Raw genomic sequence first — 14,804 nt, 5'->3', positions numbered from 1 at the left:
AGCCATGCCAGTGAAAATTAAATTGGCACAATGTAACGTTATTTGGAGAAAGTGTAGTAATAGACACACAGACTCGCACCTTTATTACTACAGTGAAAATGTCAAATCCTCTATTATTACCATAGTGGAGTTTCATGTTCTGTAGAATCTGAATAGTCATGCACTCCTCTTCACACTTTAGATCTACACAATGGGATAATGCTCTACTTTTACTTGTACAATGAATCCACATGAACAAAATAGCTTGGCATAAACCATGTATGCATATGTGCAGATTCAAAAGCTTTCATTGCCATTGCTGAGAGGAGACAGGGGCTGCACAACCCGCTCCACAATTCTATTTTCATGAATCATGGTCCTTCGCGCTTCACATTTTTAATAAATAGCACATTACACAGCATATATATTTTTTTACAGATAAAAAATAAAGCCCTTCTTTAAACAGGACTACTGGCCGTTCCTCTGAAGGAGCTGTGGCATCAAATTGTTCTGTGCTTTCTACTACAGATACTTCCATCGTGACTCCATAAGGACAGATCTCAGGCTTTACTGAATTCCCAGATACCCCATCAAGTGAGGTCATCAAGATATCACAGGCCAGCTAGGAAACTAATGTTCTGTTCATCAAGTGAAATGAAACCAAAGGACAACACAAATAATAATTTGCACTGTGAAACACGGTCCAATATTTTAAGATGTGATGGTGGTACAGTTTGATTTTTAGATTTAACCAAAAAAGACCATACCTTGTCACATCAGCTACTTTCTACAGACGAGCCCCAACTAACCTCCACATCCAGACTTCGGTATGCATTGTAAGAAATTCAAGAGCAGTGGGACAAAGCCCTTTCCAGACAAGAAATCTCATAGAAGTACCAGGATATACCAATGGCTTATGTGTACTAGTTACATTCCCGTAAAACAACAACCAGCACCAGAAAATCCCAAAGTGCCAAAACAATTGACAATTTACTGCAAAAGGATTACTTCTTTCTTCTCTCGTGCTGCTTCTCATTTTGGTGACACAAGCAATCATATATTCAACTGTGAAGCAGGGTCCTCCGATTGAGTTTTAGCAATGATAAAAAGCGAGTACTCTGGGTGAGGAAATAGCTGAAACTTTAGCAAGAGGGGTGACAGTTCCTTTTAGGAGAACCTGTACGTCTATTCACTGTAATACACAATGTAACCTACTTTCAAATGGTTTGACCACAATAACGTTCTTGTAAAAATCAAGAGAATAATTTGCCTTCCATGCCAATGTTCTATGTAGGAAGGTAGAACAGGAACATTTTCAACATGAAACTTTTCTCGCACAAGTGACAAACTTTGGAAACAGGATGACGGTCAGAAGATTTGTAAAATGTTCCATTCCTTGGGCCCAGGCATCAAGCTAGAGATTTTCTTTCGACAGGGGCAGTGTGGTGCACACACACACACAACCACTGTGCTTGTCAATCCACATAATGTCCATGGGTAAATGACCACTGCAACATCAGCACACTGAATAATATCACCGTGGGGTCACAGGTATTTCATTTGTTCTTAGTCCAGTCTTCGTAGACAGTAATGGCGTGGCTCTGGAACACTCCTCACTATAGATTAGCAGCTGAAGGCATCTACTGGGGGATGGTACATTTGAGGCAAGTCAACGTTGCAATTTAGTGACACAGGTTTTGCTGTTGCCATCATGCACCATATTACCCCCTTCCAAACCACTCCTAAAACAGAACTGCAAAACTGTAACTCATTGAAGTTTGCATGGAAAAGAAAAAAATAACAGATGTGTCACCCGTATAAACAATCCCTGAAAGGATCAGCTTCACTCATGCGATGTGTGAGAACATGATCACTGGCCAAGTCTTTCTTTCTTTGCTTCGTAATGCAGGGTTCAGCTGAGCTAAAGAAAACCCGGCCTGGGCAGTCATAACACGTAAATGCAGATGTCTGAGAATGAATAGTCACATGCTGTAATACACCAACAAGAAAATACCTTGAGTCTGAGATGTTATGAGTCACCAACAACTGTAGTGGAGGATTTCTGCAACTCACAGAACCTGGTCAGGTAAGAGAAATGCACACTTGAATATTAAAATAGTACGTTTGCTGAATGTGACTACAAGTGTGAATGGACACACATTGAATGTGGAGGAGACTGCAGAACAAACTGTGGAAGACAAGAAATTTGGAGATATAATGCTTCTTTCATCATCTGCTATATTCACCCTCTGAATGAAGTTACTCTAACCGGCCATCAGCAAATAATATTGCTTTCTGAGCCAGCTGGTCCTATGCTTCATGCTATTTGTTCAGTCCAAAATTATTAGACTGGGAAAAGGTAGGGGTGAGAATGGTGGTGTTTGATATCTGTACATGCACAGATTTTTCAATTACATTTCTGTCTCCATCAACATTATTAGTCAATACATCTCTACAATATGGAGGCTTGTAGTTGGAGGCATCTATTTATTAACAACCTGGATCACAAAGAACTAGATGGACTAGATCAAGGTGACAAATATGGCACGAAGTCTAAAAGTTCAGCCAGCACACCTTAGGTGAACGATCAATTTCTTTCAAGACTTAACTCCTGATGTCAGGCATTGATACGACTGTCTATTCCCTGCTTGCTTTCAGAAGTGAAGTAGCAAGGCTCCCCCACAGACTTTCCATGGAAATAGAAAACTTCGCGCAAGGGTGAGCACATTTAAGTCTGCAGCAGCATTGTGCAGAATGTATGATGTGAAGCAGACTTGGTAAATTGTTGTACTAAGAGTTGATGTCAGTTATGTACCAGTTGCCTCCAAGTGAACAAGTCAATGGGCAGTATTTTAGTCCCCTTATATTAGAATAAACAGTTTTTTTTCAAAACACTTACAGTCAAGGAAGTTGGACTCTACAAGTCTCAATTAACAGTAAAGTGGTCCAGTGTTATGTATTACATCTTGAGTCAGTCTTGATTGGTCGAAGATATCGAGGCATAAGGTAGGTGAACTACATTTGTACTCGGACAATCCAATTTATAAGTACGGACTTAAAAATCTACAGCATTATTAGCGGACAAGCCAGAACCTACAACGAGTGTCACAGAAGACATGGGTCCATTTGGAAGCTATGTGTCAGAGATCTGAAAACGACCAAGGAGCAGTTGTGAAGCTCTGGTTAAACAATACGCCAATATAGTATTGTTGCACATGCCTCTAACAATTAGGGACTGTGCTTGCCACTTCTCAGGGCTACGTGCCTCAATTTGCCTTCTTGTAGTATTAGACTTCCAAACCCACTCTACCATTTCCCAATTAACCAAACTGTGGTGGGAACCATGATTGGGACAAGAAAGAGCTATACCAGTACGCCTCTGACTACAACAGCATCTGGGAGGGGAAAGGCGGTTACAACGATAATAACCGAAAATGTGGGTTAACTATATAAAAGATATTTTCAGTAAAACCAAAGAGGAAAGTAACTTAGCTACAAGTAAGTTGTTACCCTTTTAAAACGGACTTACAAATAGGGGACAGCCATTTGAAAAAATGTGCTTTTTCCCGTAGATAGATCCTAACAGAAAAACAGCATTGCATGCTTCAAAGTTTGATCAAGCCAATGCTACTTTGTGTAAACACTATTAACCACTTAAGTAAAATTATTACAGGCAAGGAAAATAACCAGATACATATACCTTTTTTTTTGCAAAACTGAAACAAAGAAAAAGCGAAGTCTGGAACAGATAGGCAATCTGACAGAGTACAGTCTGGAAAACGGCTCTGTCGGGTGAGCTTGTGCTGGCAGGATGTTTGATTTGTGGGACAATAAGGGTTATCCACAGGAAAGATTACATTACGAAGATGTATATGGCCTTTGTTTAACCTCCCTTTTATTCCTTAAAACGAAGCTTTAATGCCCGATGCCACAATTGCAGCTGTCAGCACAGGACCACTCCAGGCACTTAACAGTTACCACATGGCTATAACATTAGTTTGGACATGAATAGTTGGTAACATAGTACCAACCCCTCCAACTTATTTTAGTTGCCTTCCTCAGGAAATTGTGTTTGGCATGCCTTTGCTTGCTGGGAGAAAAAGAAAAAAGAATAATTCCAAGACTGTCACAGGTTACGGCCAGTGTAGCGACGTATCCTGGGTTTCATATGCAGTTGGGGTGATCAAATACTTCGAATGATCAATAAGTCCTTTCTGCAAGGGAGAAGGGAAATAACTGTCTTTTTCATGGCAGTGTGCAAGTTCAAGAGAATGATTATATAGGATACTATCTTGTAATTAACTTGAGCGTGGGTATACAATTAGACATATACATACTAAACACATGTGCGGCTAGAACACTTTCAGACCATAAGCTACTTTTATCGTCTTGTGGGAAGGTCCTCAGATTATCCTTCCCAAACAGGGAACAAGGAAGGCCAAACTGCAGGTCCTACAAGCTTCACTGGAGAAAGAAGCTTCAGTATGAGTCAATAAAGTTCCAGAATTCTCCTCACGGGGAGAAAAAGGTTTACGGTACACTCCTTATTGCTCTCTCCCACCGCCACTTCAGTGACTTTGTAGCCTGGATGGAATTTAAAACTTGGCAAAGTGTCTGACACTGAAGCTTAGAAATATGGACCTAACACAGCAAGGTCCATGGGGACTCTCCCCTCCTTTGAATTGCTGGCAATCCACACATCAACATAAAAGGAAATCGTTGCCAAAAAGTGCCTCAAATCATTTAGACGACTTATACTCTAAATCACAACTAAAAACATATCTTTTGGTTTCTTCATACCAGCAATATAACCCTTAAAAATATCTTCTTTTCTTTTTAGCAGTTAGATCCAAACAGTATGTAGAAGTGCTTCTTCTGTCCTCCAGCTGAGTAGGGTACAATGACGTTACAAACAGGACAGTGTTACTGTAGGAGTAAAACCTACTCCCCTCCTCTTTTCAGCGCTATTGGTTCTCTTTTCTCAAACATTCGAGAATGTTAATGAGGCTCTTTAGTCCAAACACGTAGCCTTTGTCTGGCCCGTCATGCACAGTGGGATCGTCCCGGAAACCCTTGAAAGTGCTGTGCGCAAAGTCAATCATTCGCACGTCCACCTTGGGCATGGAAGGATAGCTGAGGCTGGGGATATCTTCTGGAGTCTCTGTGTCCATGTTCTCTGTACGCTTTGGGCATTCTTTGCCATCATAAATGATGAGGAGGGAGCTGGAGTAAAACCGGTAGGAAGCCTGTCTCTCCAGGACACCCAGAAGACCACGGAGCTTCATAAGAACTGGGTCAAATAGGTCCTTGCGTAGTTCCAGACCATTGTGGAGATACTGGAAAAGAGCATGTCGGAACCCATCAATTGAGAGCCCACGTCCATAATACTTGTTGCGACAAACATAATGTCCTGTATTCATTTGGAAAACCTGAAGTAGAAGAAAAAAATGTTTAGATAACAATTTAGATGCTTACTTCTCTCGTAGCACAGTAGCTCAAGAAAAAACTATGCAGTCTCTGTAAATCATTAAAGTTTCCATCCTGGAGTAGACCAATTGTTTTGTAACTTATTTATATTATAATACTGCATTGCTAATCACAAAGATCATTGCATTATACTTTTTTCTTTTTTATATAGTTTACACAGGTGCTAATAACTCGAATTGCATTACAATGTGTAAGTTACTCCTGGATCTCAAACCCACTCTTCATATATCTTTACAGTCCATGTGCCACAATCAGAAGGGTAAGGATCATACAGTATGAGTATAAATTAAACAATAACAATATAACAATTGCACAGCAGCAACCAATGACTAACTCCACTCCCAGGATTGAGGGTTCCATCTCATTAGTTATCCCTAGTACGGGGCTGGTCGACCACCAATCAGGTTAGACCAATTAAAGATATACAGGGACATAAACATGAATCTGCACAGTCTTCTTCTTCCACCCCACAAACGTTTCTATGTTTCCCTGTCAGTCCCCAGTAAAGGGAGGAATCAAAGTGCTTTGTCAAAACCACGAAAATACTGGAGTTAGCACCCTGCAGCACAACCCTGTTTCATATAATACATATGTTTAGATTCCCAGTGATATCCTTTTTAGGTCTCGCGTGGTGTTGCAGCGCAAAGCGCTGTCCGCCTCCGCGAGAGATTTTGTAAGAGAAGACTTTGAGAAGATCGATTTAAGCCGCGTCCTTCATTTCCATTGGCTAGCGTCACCGTTGCCCTGCCATTGGAAATTAGGGTTTCCTGTTCACGCCCTTTGTCTCAGAGCCGGACTGGCTCGCCTGCTTTGCTGCTGTCGAAAAGCAGTTTCTTATCTTTATGGGGCAAAACACATGGCCCCATTAATATAAGAGATCCCCATGCTCCGCCTGCAGAGCGGTCCTCTTCCACTTTCGGGACCGCACTGGTTGTGAAATGTCCTGGTTTTTGGCTTTAAAATTCTGGTTACCCTAATACTGAAGCACTGGTTGGCCCTGCCTTTGATAACATCGGAGGTTGGTCCCGCTACAGGAAGGGACTTGATTGAGGCGAGTTGTGACCTCACATGTGGTTGTATCCATGACAGCTAGTGGGATGGGGCAGGCTTGGCTAACAGAGCGATATGGCATCACCTCCCGGGCAGGGCGCCTTAAGAAAAATATTTTAGTAGTCAATGTGCCAAGGAAAGCTGGTGCATTCTCGCACAGCCCTCTCCGTACGATAAAAATCTGTGGCACTGTGAACGCGGAGGGTGCTTGCTCGCTACAAGTGCCGCTTCACTCCTTGCAGCTCTTGCTATCTCCGGCCGCTATTATCTCTCCCCCACACTTGCAGCGTATTAACCATATCTTGACCTTGCGCGTGCACTATCTCTTTCATTCCCACACACACGCACACAAACTCTCTCACACACTCCTAATTCGAAGACGCAGTTTCTCCATGTGGCGCTCTTAACTCTCTCCCTGTTTTGCACACATGTCACTTTGCACCACACTATGCTGCAGTCTCATTCCACGGACAACAGAATGCACTCAGTTTAGAGCACAATGGCTTAGCAAAAAGGATACATGGCGGAGGCAGTGTAAACATTAAACCTAAGAGAAGGGAGTGTTTGTTTTATTAATCTGTAGGGGTGGCTAGAGGACAGAAGGCATGTCTAGTCCGCAAAGAGAGTATAGTGGCAGATTACGTGTCCATCGTGTTTCCACTCATGTTATCATTGGCTCACGTTTCTAGGTCACATTTCATGCAAGAGATGAAGAGAAATTGCTAGTTTAACAATGCTTGAAGTTTCTGTATTAAAATTGCACATTAATCTGAAATCATTACTTTTTATCTTTTAAAACTGCGTCTTGCAAATTAAAAATTTATTCAGGGTGGATTGGTTTCATAAAATAAGAAACATACAAAGAATAGGAAGCCATGTCGAACTGCTTTTGTTATTTAAAGCCTTTGCATGGAAATTGCAGTCTTTGTATTCTTTTAGACTTGATTTCTAAGAGGCTCAACGAAAACGGCTCTTTTACAAAATGGCAGTTTTCTTTTACTATCAAGTATGCAGGATCCAATCGATCAATCAATCAATCTGGGTCCTGTCGCTATGATTCAGCACAGGACACTCTTGCACTTCTCCGCCAGCAGAGCGTTGCTGGTTCGAATCCTTCGTTGGTGAAAACGCTGCTTTTGAAAGATGGCGGACGACATAGACCAGGTGAGGGATGCAGTGGCGGAATGTGGGGGGAAACTAACGTGGGAGACCATTCAATAGTATTAATTTAGAATAACGTCTTTTAGTGTTTTATTTGGTAGCGGAGTAGAGCATGGTAGGCCTTTTTATCCACCTTAGTGTGCTTCTTGTTGGTGGCTGGACATGGAGAGTAGAATGTGAGTTGTGTGTTTATGCAGAGTAACTCACTGTGACCACCGTTTTGCCCTTACATTGCATGAGAATAACTTGCAGTCTCCTTATTCAAATGAATATTGGCTGATACCGGGACACAAGTCCTAAAACAAGCATTTGCAATGCAAATGGTCTTGCATTTATTGAAGTTGGAGCTAATGGTGTTGTAAATGACAATGGGCCAGATGTAGGTAGCCCAATACCGGTCGGTAACGGACGAAATTACCGAATTTCGGCCGTTACCGGCTGGTATTGGCCTTTTTAGATGTACGTGGCATTTTTTTAGGATTTGGTATTTTACCAAATCGGTAATTTAAGGATTCGGTAAAATTTCGAATTCTTAACATACCGATTCGGTAAATTACCGAATCCAGGATGTAGGGAGCACTCAAGTTGGTGCATTCCTCAGTTAAGGGTTCGTTATTTACCACCAACTACAAGTTGGTGGTAAATAATGAAAACCTTTGAAAAAGCATTTTTCTTGCTTTTCCAACAGTGCGATGTGGCAGACATACATGCCCTTAGGGCATGTATGTGGGCCACATGTACACCCATACACAATTGAGGGGTGCAACAGGGTGTCAAAGTGACATCCTTCCACCCTTCAACATTTTCCCACTTTTACTGAATCGGTATTTACCGATTCGGTAATTGCCTTTCATTCCTATGGGCCTCCAGGCCATTAGGAATGAATGGCAATTACCGAATCGGTAAGTACTGATTCGGTAATTACCGAAACTTACCGATTCGGTGATTTTTAACGAAAAATTACCTACATCCCATGTACCTATTCTTAAATACAGAATCGGTATGATTCGGTATTTAAGAATAGGTAAATTGAGATTACCTACATCTGGCCCCTAGTCTTTTACTTATGTTTATGGAGTGGATGTATGTAGTGTGGAGTTGAATTATGTGGGTTTGAATGAAATTACTAGTTGTGGAATTGTGTGGTGTAGAATAGTGTTATTAGGTGACAATGATGAATGTGCGTGTAGGTGTAGAGGCCATCTTGAATGTATTTGATTATCCTTTACGAATAGAAGTTAAAACAAGCATTTGCAATGCAATAGGTCTCGCATTTACGCAGGTTTGAGCTATTGGCATTGTAAATGACAATTGTCCAGATGCATCAAAGTACTTTTTTGCGATTCCTAATATGCGAAATTTACCGAATCGCAAATTAGGAATCTCAAAATGGTATGCATCATTTTTCTCGCATTTTTTTTGCGATTCGGTATAAATCGCAATTTTTACCGAATCGCATAAAAAATGCGATTTTCAAATTGCGAATTCGCAATTCCCATTCATTCCTATGGGCTGAAATGCCCAAAAGAATGAATGGGAATTGCGAATTCGCAATTTGAAATCGGAATTCAACAAAGCATTTCAAGGGTGGAGAGGGGGGGTCCAAATGACCCCCCCCTGCACCCATGAAATGCACTTTTACCTATAAGTTACATACACACATGTCCTAAGGACACGTGTGTCTGTAACTTAACAGTTTAAAAAATGCATTTTTGTGCATTTTTAAACAATTTTGCAAATTACCACGAGGTTCAACCTCGTGGTAATTTGAACTTGCAATTTGAAAAATCGCAAATTTTTTAAGAATGATGCATTGCATTTAAGGAATCGCAATATTGCGATTCCTTAAATGCAATCGCATTTTAGAAAATCGCAAAATTAGCAATTTTCAACAAAAACTAATGATGCATCTCAAATAGCATTTTTGGAATCTCAAACGGCCGATTTTAAGGAATCGCACCGTTTGCGACTCCAAAAATGCTTGATGCATCTGGGCAAATGCCTTTTATTTATGTTTTGGTTTTTAAAACAAAAATATAAGGCATTGTTATTTACAATGCCAGTAGCGCAAACCTGCGTAAATGAGACCTATTGCATTTCAAATGCTTGTTTGCTTCTATCAGGTGGTTAAATGCATTATGGTCAGAGAGTGGGTAAGGTGGGAGACTGATGAGCCAAGGGCAGGGTGACTGAATACTACCAGAATCACACTGGTGACTACTGTACACTTATTTGCACTAAACCCACCAAACGCCTTCTACTCGTGATAATTTCTAAGCATTCAAATATAAAAATCGGCAGGTGCAACTAAACCAAGCAAGTTAATTCGAAGATGCTTTCAAATACTCGCTGACAACATGGACTGTGGATCTTGCATTTAATACATATTAGTTTCTGAAAGTGCGGGGTACTGTTCAACTAATCTAGGGAAAAGAAGTGGTCCACAGGAAATGCCAAGTCTATATCGGTTTTCACGTTTCATGTATTGAGAAGAACACACTCAAAAAACTCTGGACCGCTTGAGTTTTGTAACAAATGAGTCTTTGGAGGGGGTGATGAGTGTGTTTGACCAAGTTGTTAATGTCCTTAGGCTGAATCCTTGTTCTTGTAATCAAAATCAGCCGCGGCCAATACCGAGCGGACGAAATAGGACGTGACCCAAGGATTACACCCTGAGAAATCAAAACTTGAAAAATAATCGGAGATTTTGAAAAATAAGTCAATATTATGAAGACTTGCAAAATCAACATATGATATTGTAAATAGCCTTGAAAAAGCCCCGGCGCAAATCGCCACAGGGGGCGAAACACGCGTCGGCTATTCATGTTTTAATCTTATTTAATAAAAGCAATTTTTCTACATTATATGGACTCCTGATTTTGATTGCAAGAACAAGGATTCAGCCTAAGGACATTAACAACTTGGTCAAACACACTCATCACCCCCTCCAAAGACTGTTCAACTAATCGCCTTGTACTTGACACATTTCACATCATAAGAGACTTGGACCAACTTATCTCTAACAGTATTTGTGGGGATTTCCGGTAGTTGAGGAGTTAAGAGCGCAGCGAAGTCTAAAAGACCTTGCATAGCATAGCATTATAGAATACATGAAACCACCAGTTGGGGGACGGAGACCTAAAATGCCCTTTTACTGAATTATGGGTAACCTAAGACAAACTTGCTGGAGAAGCAAACGCTAGACATACCCTCTAAGTAGAACTCAAGGCCTTCCTGCTGTGAAGGTTATGTATGCCATTTCTGCTTCCATAGGGTTCAGAAAAAGACTAGGAGGAAAATGTCCCAATTGATATGGAAATTGTACTCAAAGTGGTGGCAAAAACTTGCCCCAGATACATGGCAGAGGTAATATTTAATCGTTCTCCCTTCTGATGTTCAAGTTACTTACAGTTGGAAAGGCCTTTTATGTGGAGCCTCTACCCGCAGATGCCTAACCATGCCAATTTTCATCATTATCCTGACTGGATCTGGAGATTCTCATAGTAACTACCTCATGCGCTCGAAGGTGGCGTTGTGCAGCTCAGCATTAGTTCCGTCCCAGATGTGACGGGGTGGCCACCATATGTGTGCAACCTCTGCACACGAATGTCACTTTCTTTCGGAACTCTGTTGGTGCCGTTGAATTCTCTGTTCGTGCTATTGAATGAGGAGGCCATGGAAATACAAAAAATATGCCAGAGTGGAGATTTCTATAGTGGACTGTATGAGTCCATTCAACAGAAAGAGAGGAGGGAGGGTCAGTGAAGAATCTGCTTTTAGAATTTCTATCAGAAATGGCGTTATCAAAGGTAAGTAACTTGTTTTTCTGATACTGTGCAATGGCTTAGACCAGGAAATCCTACTCAACAGATTGGGCTAAGTGCGAACTCTGCAGGACCCGGCTGTCCAGGCAATAGTGCTTTGTAGAGGGATGCCCATGTAGCAGCTTGGCAGAAGTACAGGACTGGCACAACACACACAAGCACAGTGGTAGTAGCATTTGCTCTGGTAGAATGAATGCACAGGCCTTCCAGTGGCTGTGTTTCAGCTAGCTCATAGAAGGTCTTAAAGCATATAATGATCCATTGAGAGATGGTCCTCTAATGCACGGTTTTCTTTTTTGCTGAAGAGACGCCCACAAAGAGTTGATTGTCCAATCAATGTTCCCTGGTGTGATCAATGTAAAGGCTGAGCGCTCTCTGTCAGGACGGTGGAGCTGTTCCTTCTCTTTAAATGGGTGAGGTGAGGTGTAGTGTGGTAAAAAAAAAAGTCACTAGCGGTGTGATTGATCTGTGTAGAAAGAACTAGTTACTTACCTGTACACTATGGTTCTCCAGTATTATCTTTCATCGATTCACATGCTTGTATCTTCCCCGTCGTCATGGTGGGAGTCTCCCGGTAAATAATAACCATAGCAGTAGAAGAAAAAACTGCCTGGAAACCATAGAGTAGTGAAACAATAGGTAACCTCTCCTCCTCAATATGTGGCCCAAACTACAGCCAATCAGCAGCCAGCACCAGCCTACACCATTACCAGCAGAGCCACCATACCTCAGATTTCCTACCACCCAAGAGTGAGCAATGCAGGAAACCAGAGATAAAAGGTGGTCTACCTAGCAGAAACGGGGAGGTGGGCGGGCGCATGTGAATCTATGAAAGATAATACTGGAGAACCATAGTGTACATGTAAGTAACTAGTTCTTTCTCCAGTATTCAATCTTTCATAGATTCACATGCTTGTAGCAGAGTAGATAGCAGTCCTTGTTGTCAGAGCGTTTCTAGGCTAGACCCCCTTTTTTCTCGGGGCTGTGTGCCATAAATTCCTTTTAGAAAAATAACTCTTTAAGAATCAAAAGGGTACAAACAAGCGACCTTTGTCATCAGTCATTTGTGTAGAAAAACAACATTATAGAAAAACAGTAGAAATTCATAAACATGTACCTTATTTAAAAAGATGTCGCAGAACTGCCTGTCCCACTGCTGCATCTGCTTTCCATTCTGTGTCCAGACAGTAATGTTTGGTGAATGTATGAACATTCGACCAGGTTGCTGCTCTGCATATGTCTGGAAGGGGTACTCCTGCGAGCAATGCAGAAGACGTTGCCATCTTCCGTGTATCGTGAGCACGGACTTTCATGTCGAGAGGTCTTCCTGCTTTTTCTTGACAGAAGACAATGGCGGATGCAATCCATCTAGAGATGGAGGATCTTGAAAGGGCCAGACCTTTTCTTGGCCCTGAGTAAGCAACAAACAATTGGTTCGATTTGCGAAAGGATTTTGTCTTTTCAATGTAGAACTTTAGACATCTGCCAATGTCCAAAGTATGAAGAGCTTTTTCAGCCACTGTAGAAGGATTCTTGAAATATGTAGGAAGAATCACCGGTTCATTTAGATGAAAGGAATAGGGCATTTTAGGAACAAATTTCGGATTAGTTCTTAGCATCACCTTATCTGGCCTGAATTGTATGAAGGGATCCTGTATTGAAAAAGCTTGGATTTCGCGGACTCTCCTGGCTGAGGTTAGTGCCAGGAGTAATGCTACTTTCCATGACCGGAATTGCAATTCCGACTTGTGGATTGGCTCAAACGGAGCTTTCATGAGTTGCGACAAGACTGTGTTAAGCTGCCATGGAGGCGGAGGAAGCTTAACTGGAGGAAACTTTCTGAATAACCCTTTTAAAAATTCCTTGATTAATCTTTGGGACCACAGAGATGGGCGACGTGGAGATCTTCGGTATCTGGATATTGCTGCTAGATGGACTTTAATAGATGAATGTGACAGTCCTGATCTGGCTAAATGCAGCAAATAAGGAAGAATTTGCTCAGGTGAAGACGAGAAGGGATGCACTGTATGAGCAAGACACCAATAACAGAATCGTTTCCATTTTGCAGTATATGTCTTGTTGGTAGACAGTGCTGCAGAACTTTTCAATATTTCACGACATTCCGGGGGGATATCTAAAGACTGGAATTCGTGCTCAAAAGGTTATAAGCCGACAATTTTAGAGAGGTCAATTGTGGATGAAGTACTTGGCCTCTGTTCATGGAAATCAAATCCCTGGTTATTGGGAACTGTATCCTTGGTTCCACCGACAGCTGGAGAAGTTCTGTATACCAAAACTGCCTCGGCCAGGCTGGTGCTATTAGAATTATTTGGCAAGGTTCCAATCTCATCTTTCTCAATATTCTCGGAATTAGGGGAAAGGGAGGAAATGCATAAGCAAAACTCCCTGTCCATCGGAGATGAAGGGCATTTCCTCTTGAACCCTGCTGTTTCTCGTTCCTCTGATGGGTGCGCTTTTACTTCCTGAGTTTTTAAGATTGCTCCTAGGAATTGCAGGGAACGTGTCGGAAGGAGAAATGACTTATCTCTGTTTATCCGAAGGCCTAATCTTTGAAAAAGATCCATGCAAATCCGTAAAGATCTTTGTGTTGCTTGGTACGATGGTCCTTTTATCAACCAGTCGTCCAAATAAGGGAAAATTTGGAGACCTTGCTGCCTTAGATGTGCCGCTATTGGAGCCATGCATTTTGTGAATACTCTGGTGGCAGACTTCAGGCCGAAAGGCAACACCTTGAACTGGTAATGGCGCCAGCCACCATGAATCGAAGATACTTCTTGTGTTTTTTGTGGATCGGAATGTGGAAGTATGCATCCAACAGGTCTAGAGAGACCATGTAGTCTCCCTTGCGAAGAAGTAGAAGAATTTCCTGTAAGGACAGCATGCGGAAAGAAATGTTCTTTATGTATTTGTTCAGATCTCTGAGGTCCAGTACCTGCCTCCATTTTGAAGAATGCTTTTTCCTTATTAGGAAGAAATGTGAATAAAAACCGGTTCCCTGCTAGTCTGATGGGACTTCCTCTATCGCTCCTTTCAGTATGAGTGATAAGATCTCTGCTTTGAGAGCTGCTAGATGTTGTTGAACTCTGCAGAGAGGTGGACGATTTGGAGTTTTTTGTGAGAATTCCAGGGTGTGACCCTGTGTAATGATGTCTAATACCCATCTGTCCGATGTTATGGCCTGCCACTGCGGATGAAACTGAGAGAGGTAGTGGAACTGGTTTATCTGAAACGGTGCTGGAGGCGCCTGAAGAACATCACTGTCTGCGACCAGAGTCTTGCTTT

General features: G+C 41.8%; 1 protein-coding gene across 1 annotated transcript in view; it reads right to left on the bottom strand.

The window, feature by feature from the left end:
- Positions 1-662: 662 nt before the first annotated feature.
- IP6K1 (inositol hexakisphosphate kinase 1) overlaps positions 663-14,804 on the bottom strand; it is a 443,018-nt gene continuing 428,876 nt past the window's right edge. The window contains exon 8 of the mRNA XM_086938771.1: positions 663-5,408. Coding sequence (XP_086794897.1) covers positions 4,944-5,408 — 465 coding nt within the window. The 3' untranslated portion in view covers positions 663-4,943. The remainder of the gene's footprint in view (positions 5,409-14,804) is intronic.

This window comes from Lissotriton vulgaris, chromosome 9 (assembly GCF_964263255.1).
Source record: "Lissotriton vulgaris chromosome 9, aLisVul1.2, whole genome shotgun sequence".
In the NCBI taxonomy this organism is placed as follows: domain Eukaryota; kingdom Metazoa; phylum Chordata; class Amphibia; order Caudata; family Salamandridae; genus Lissotriton; species Lissotriton vulgaris.
This window is presented reverse-complemented; position numbering and strand designations above follow the sequence as displayed.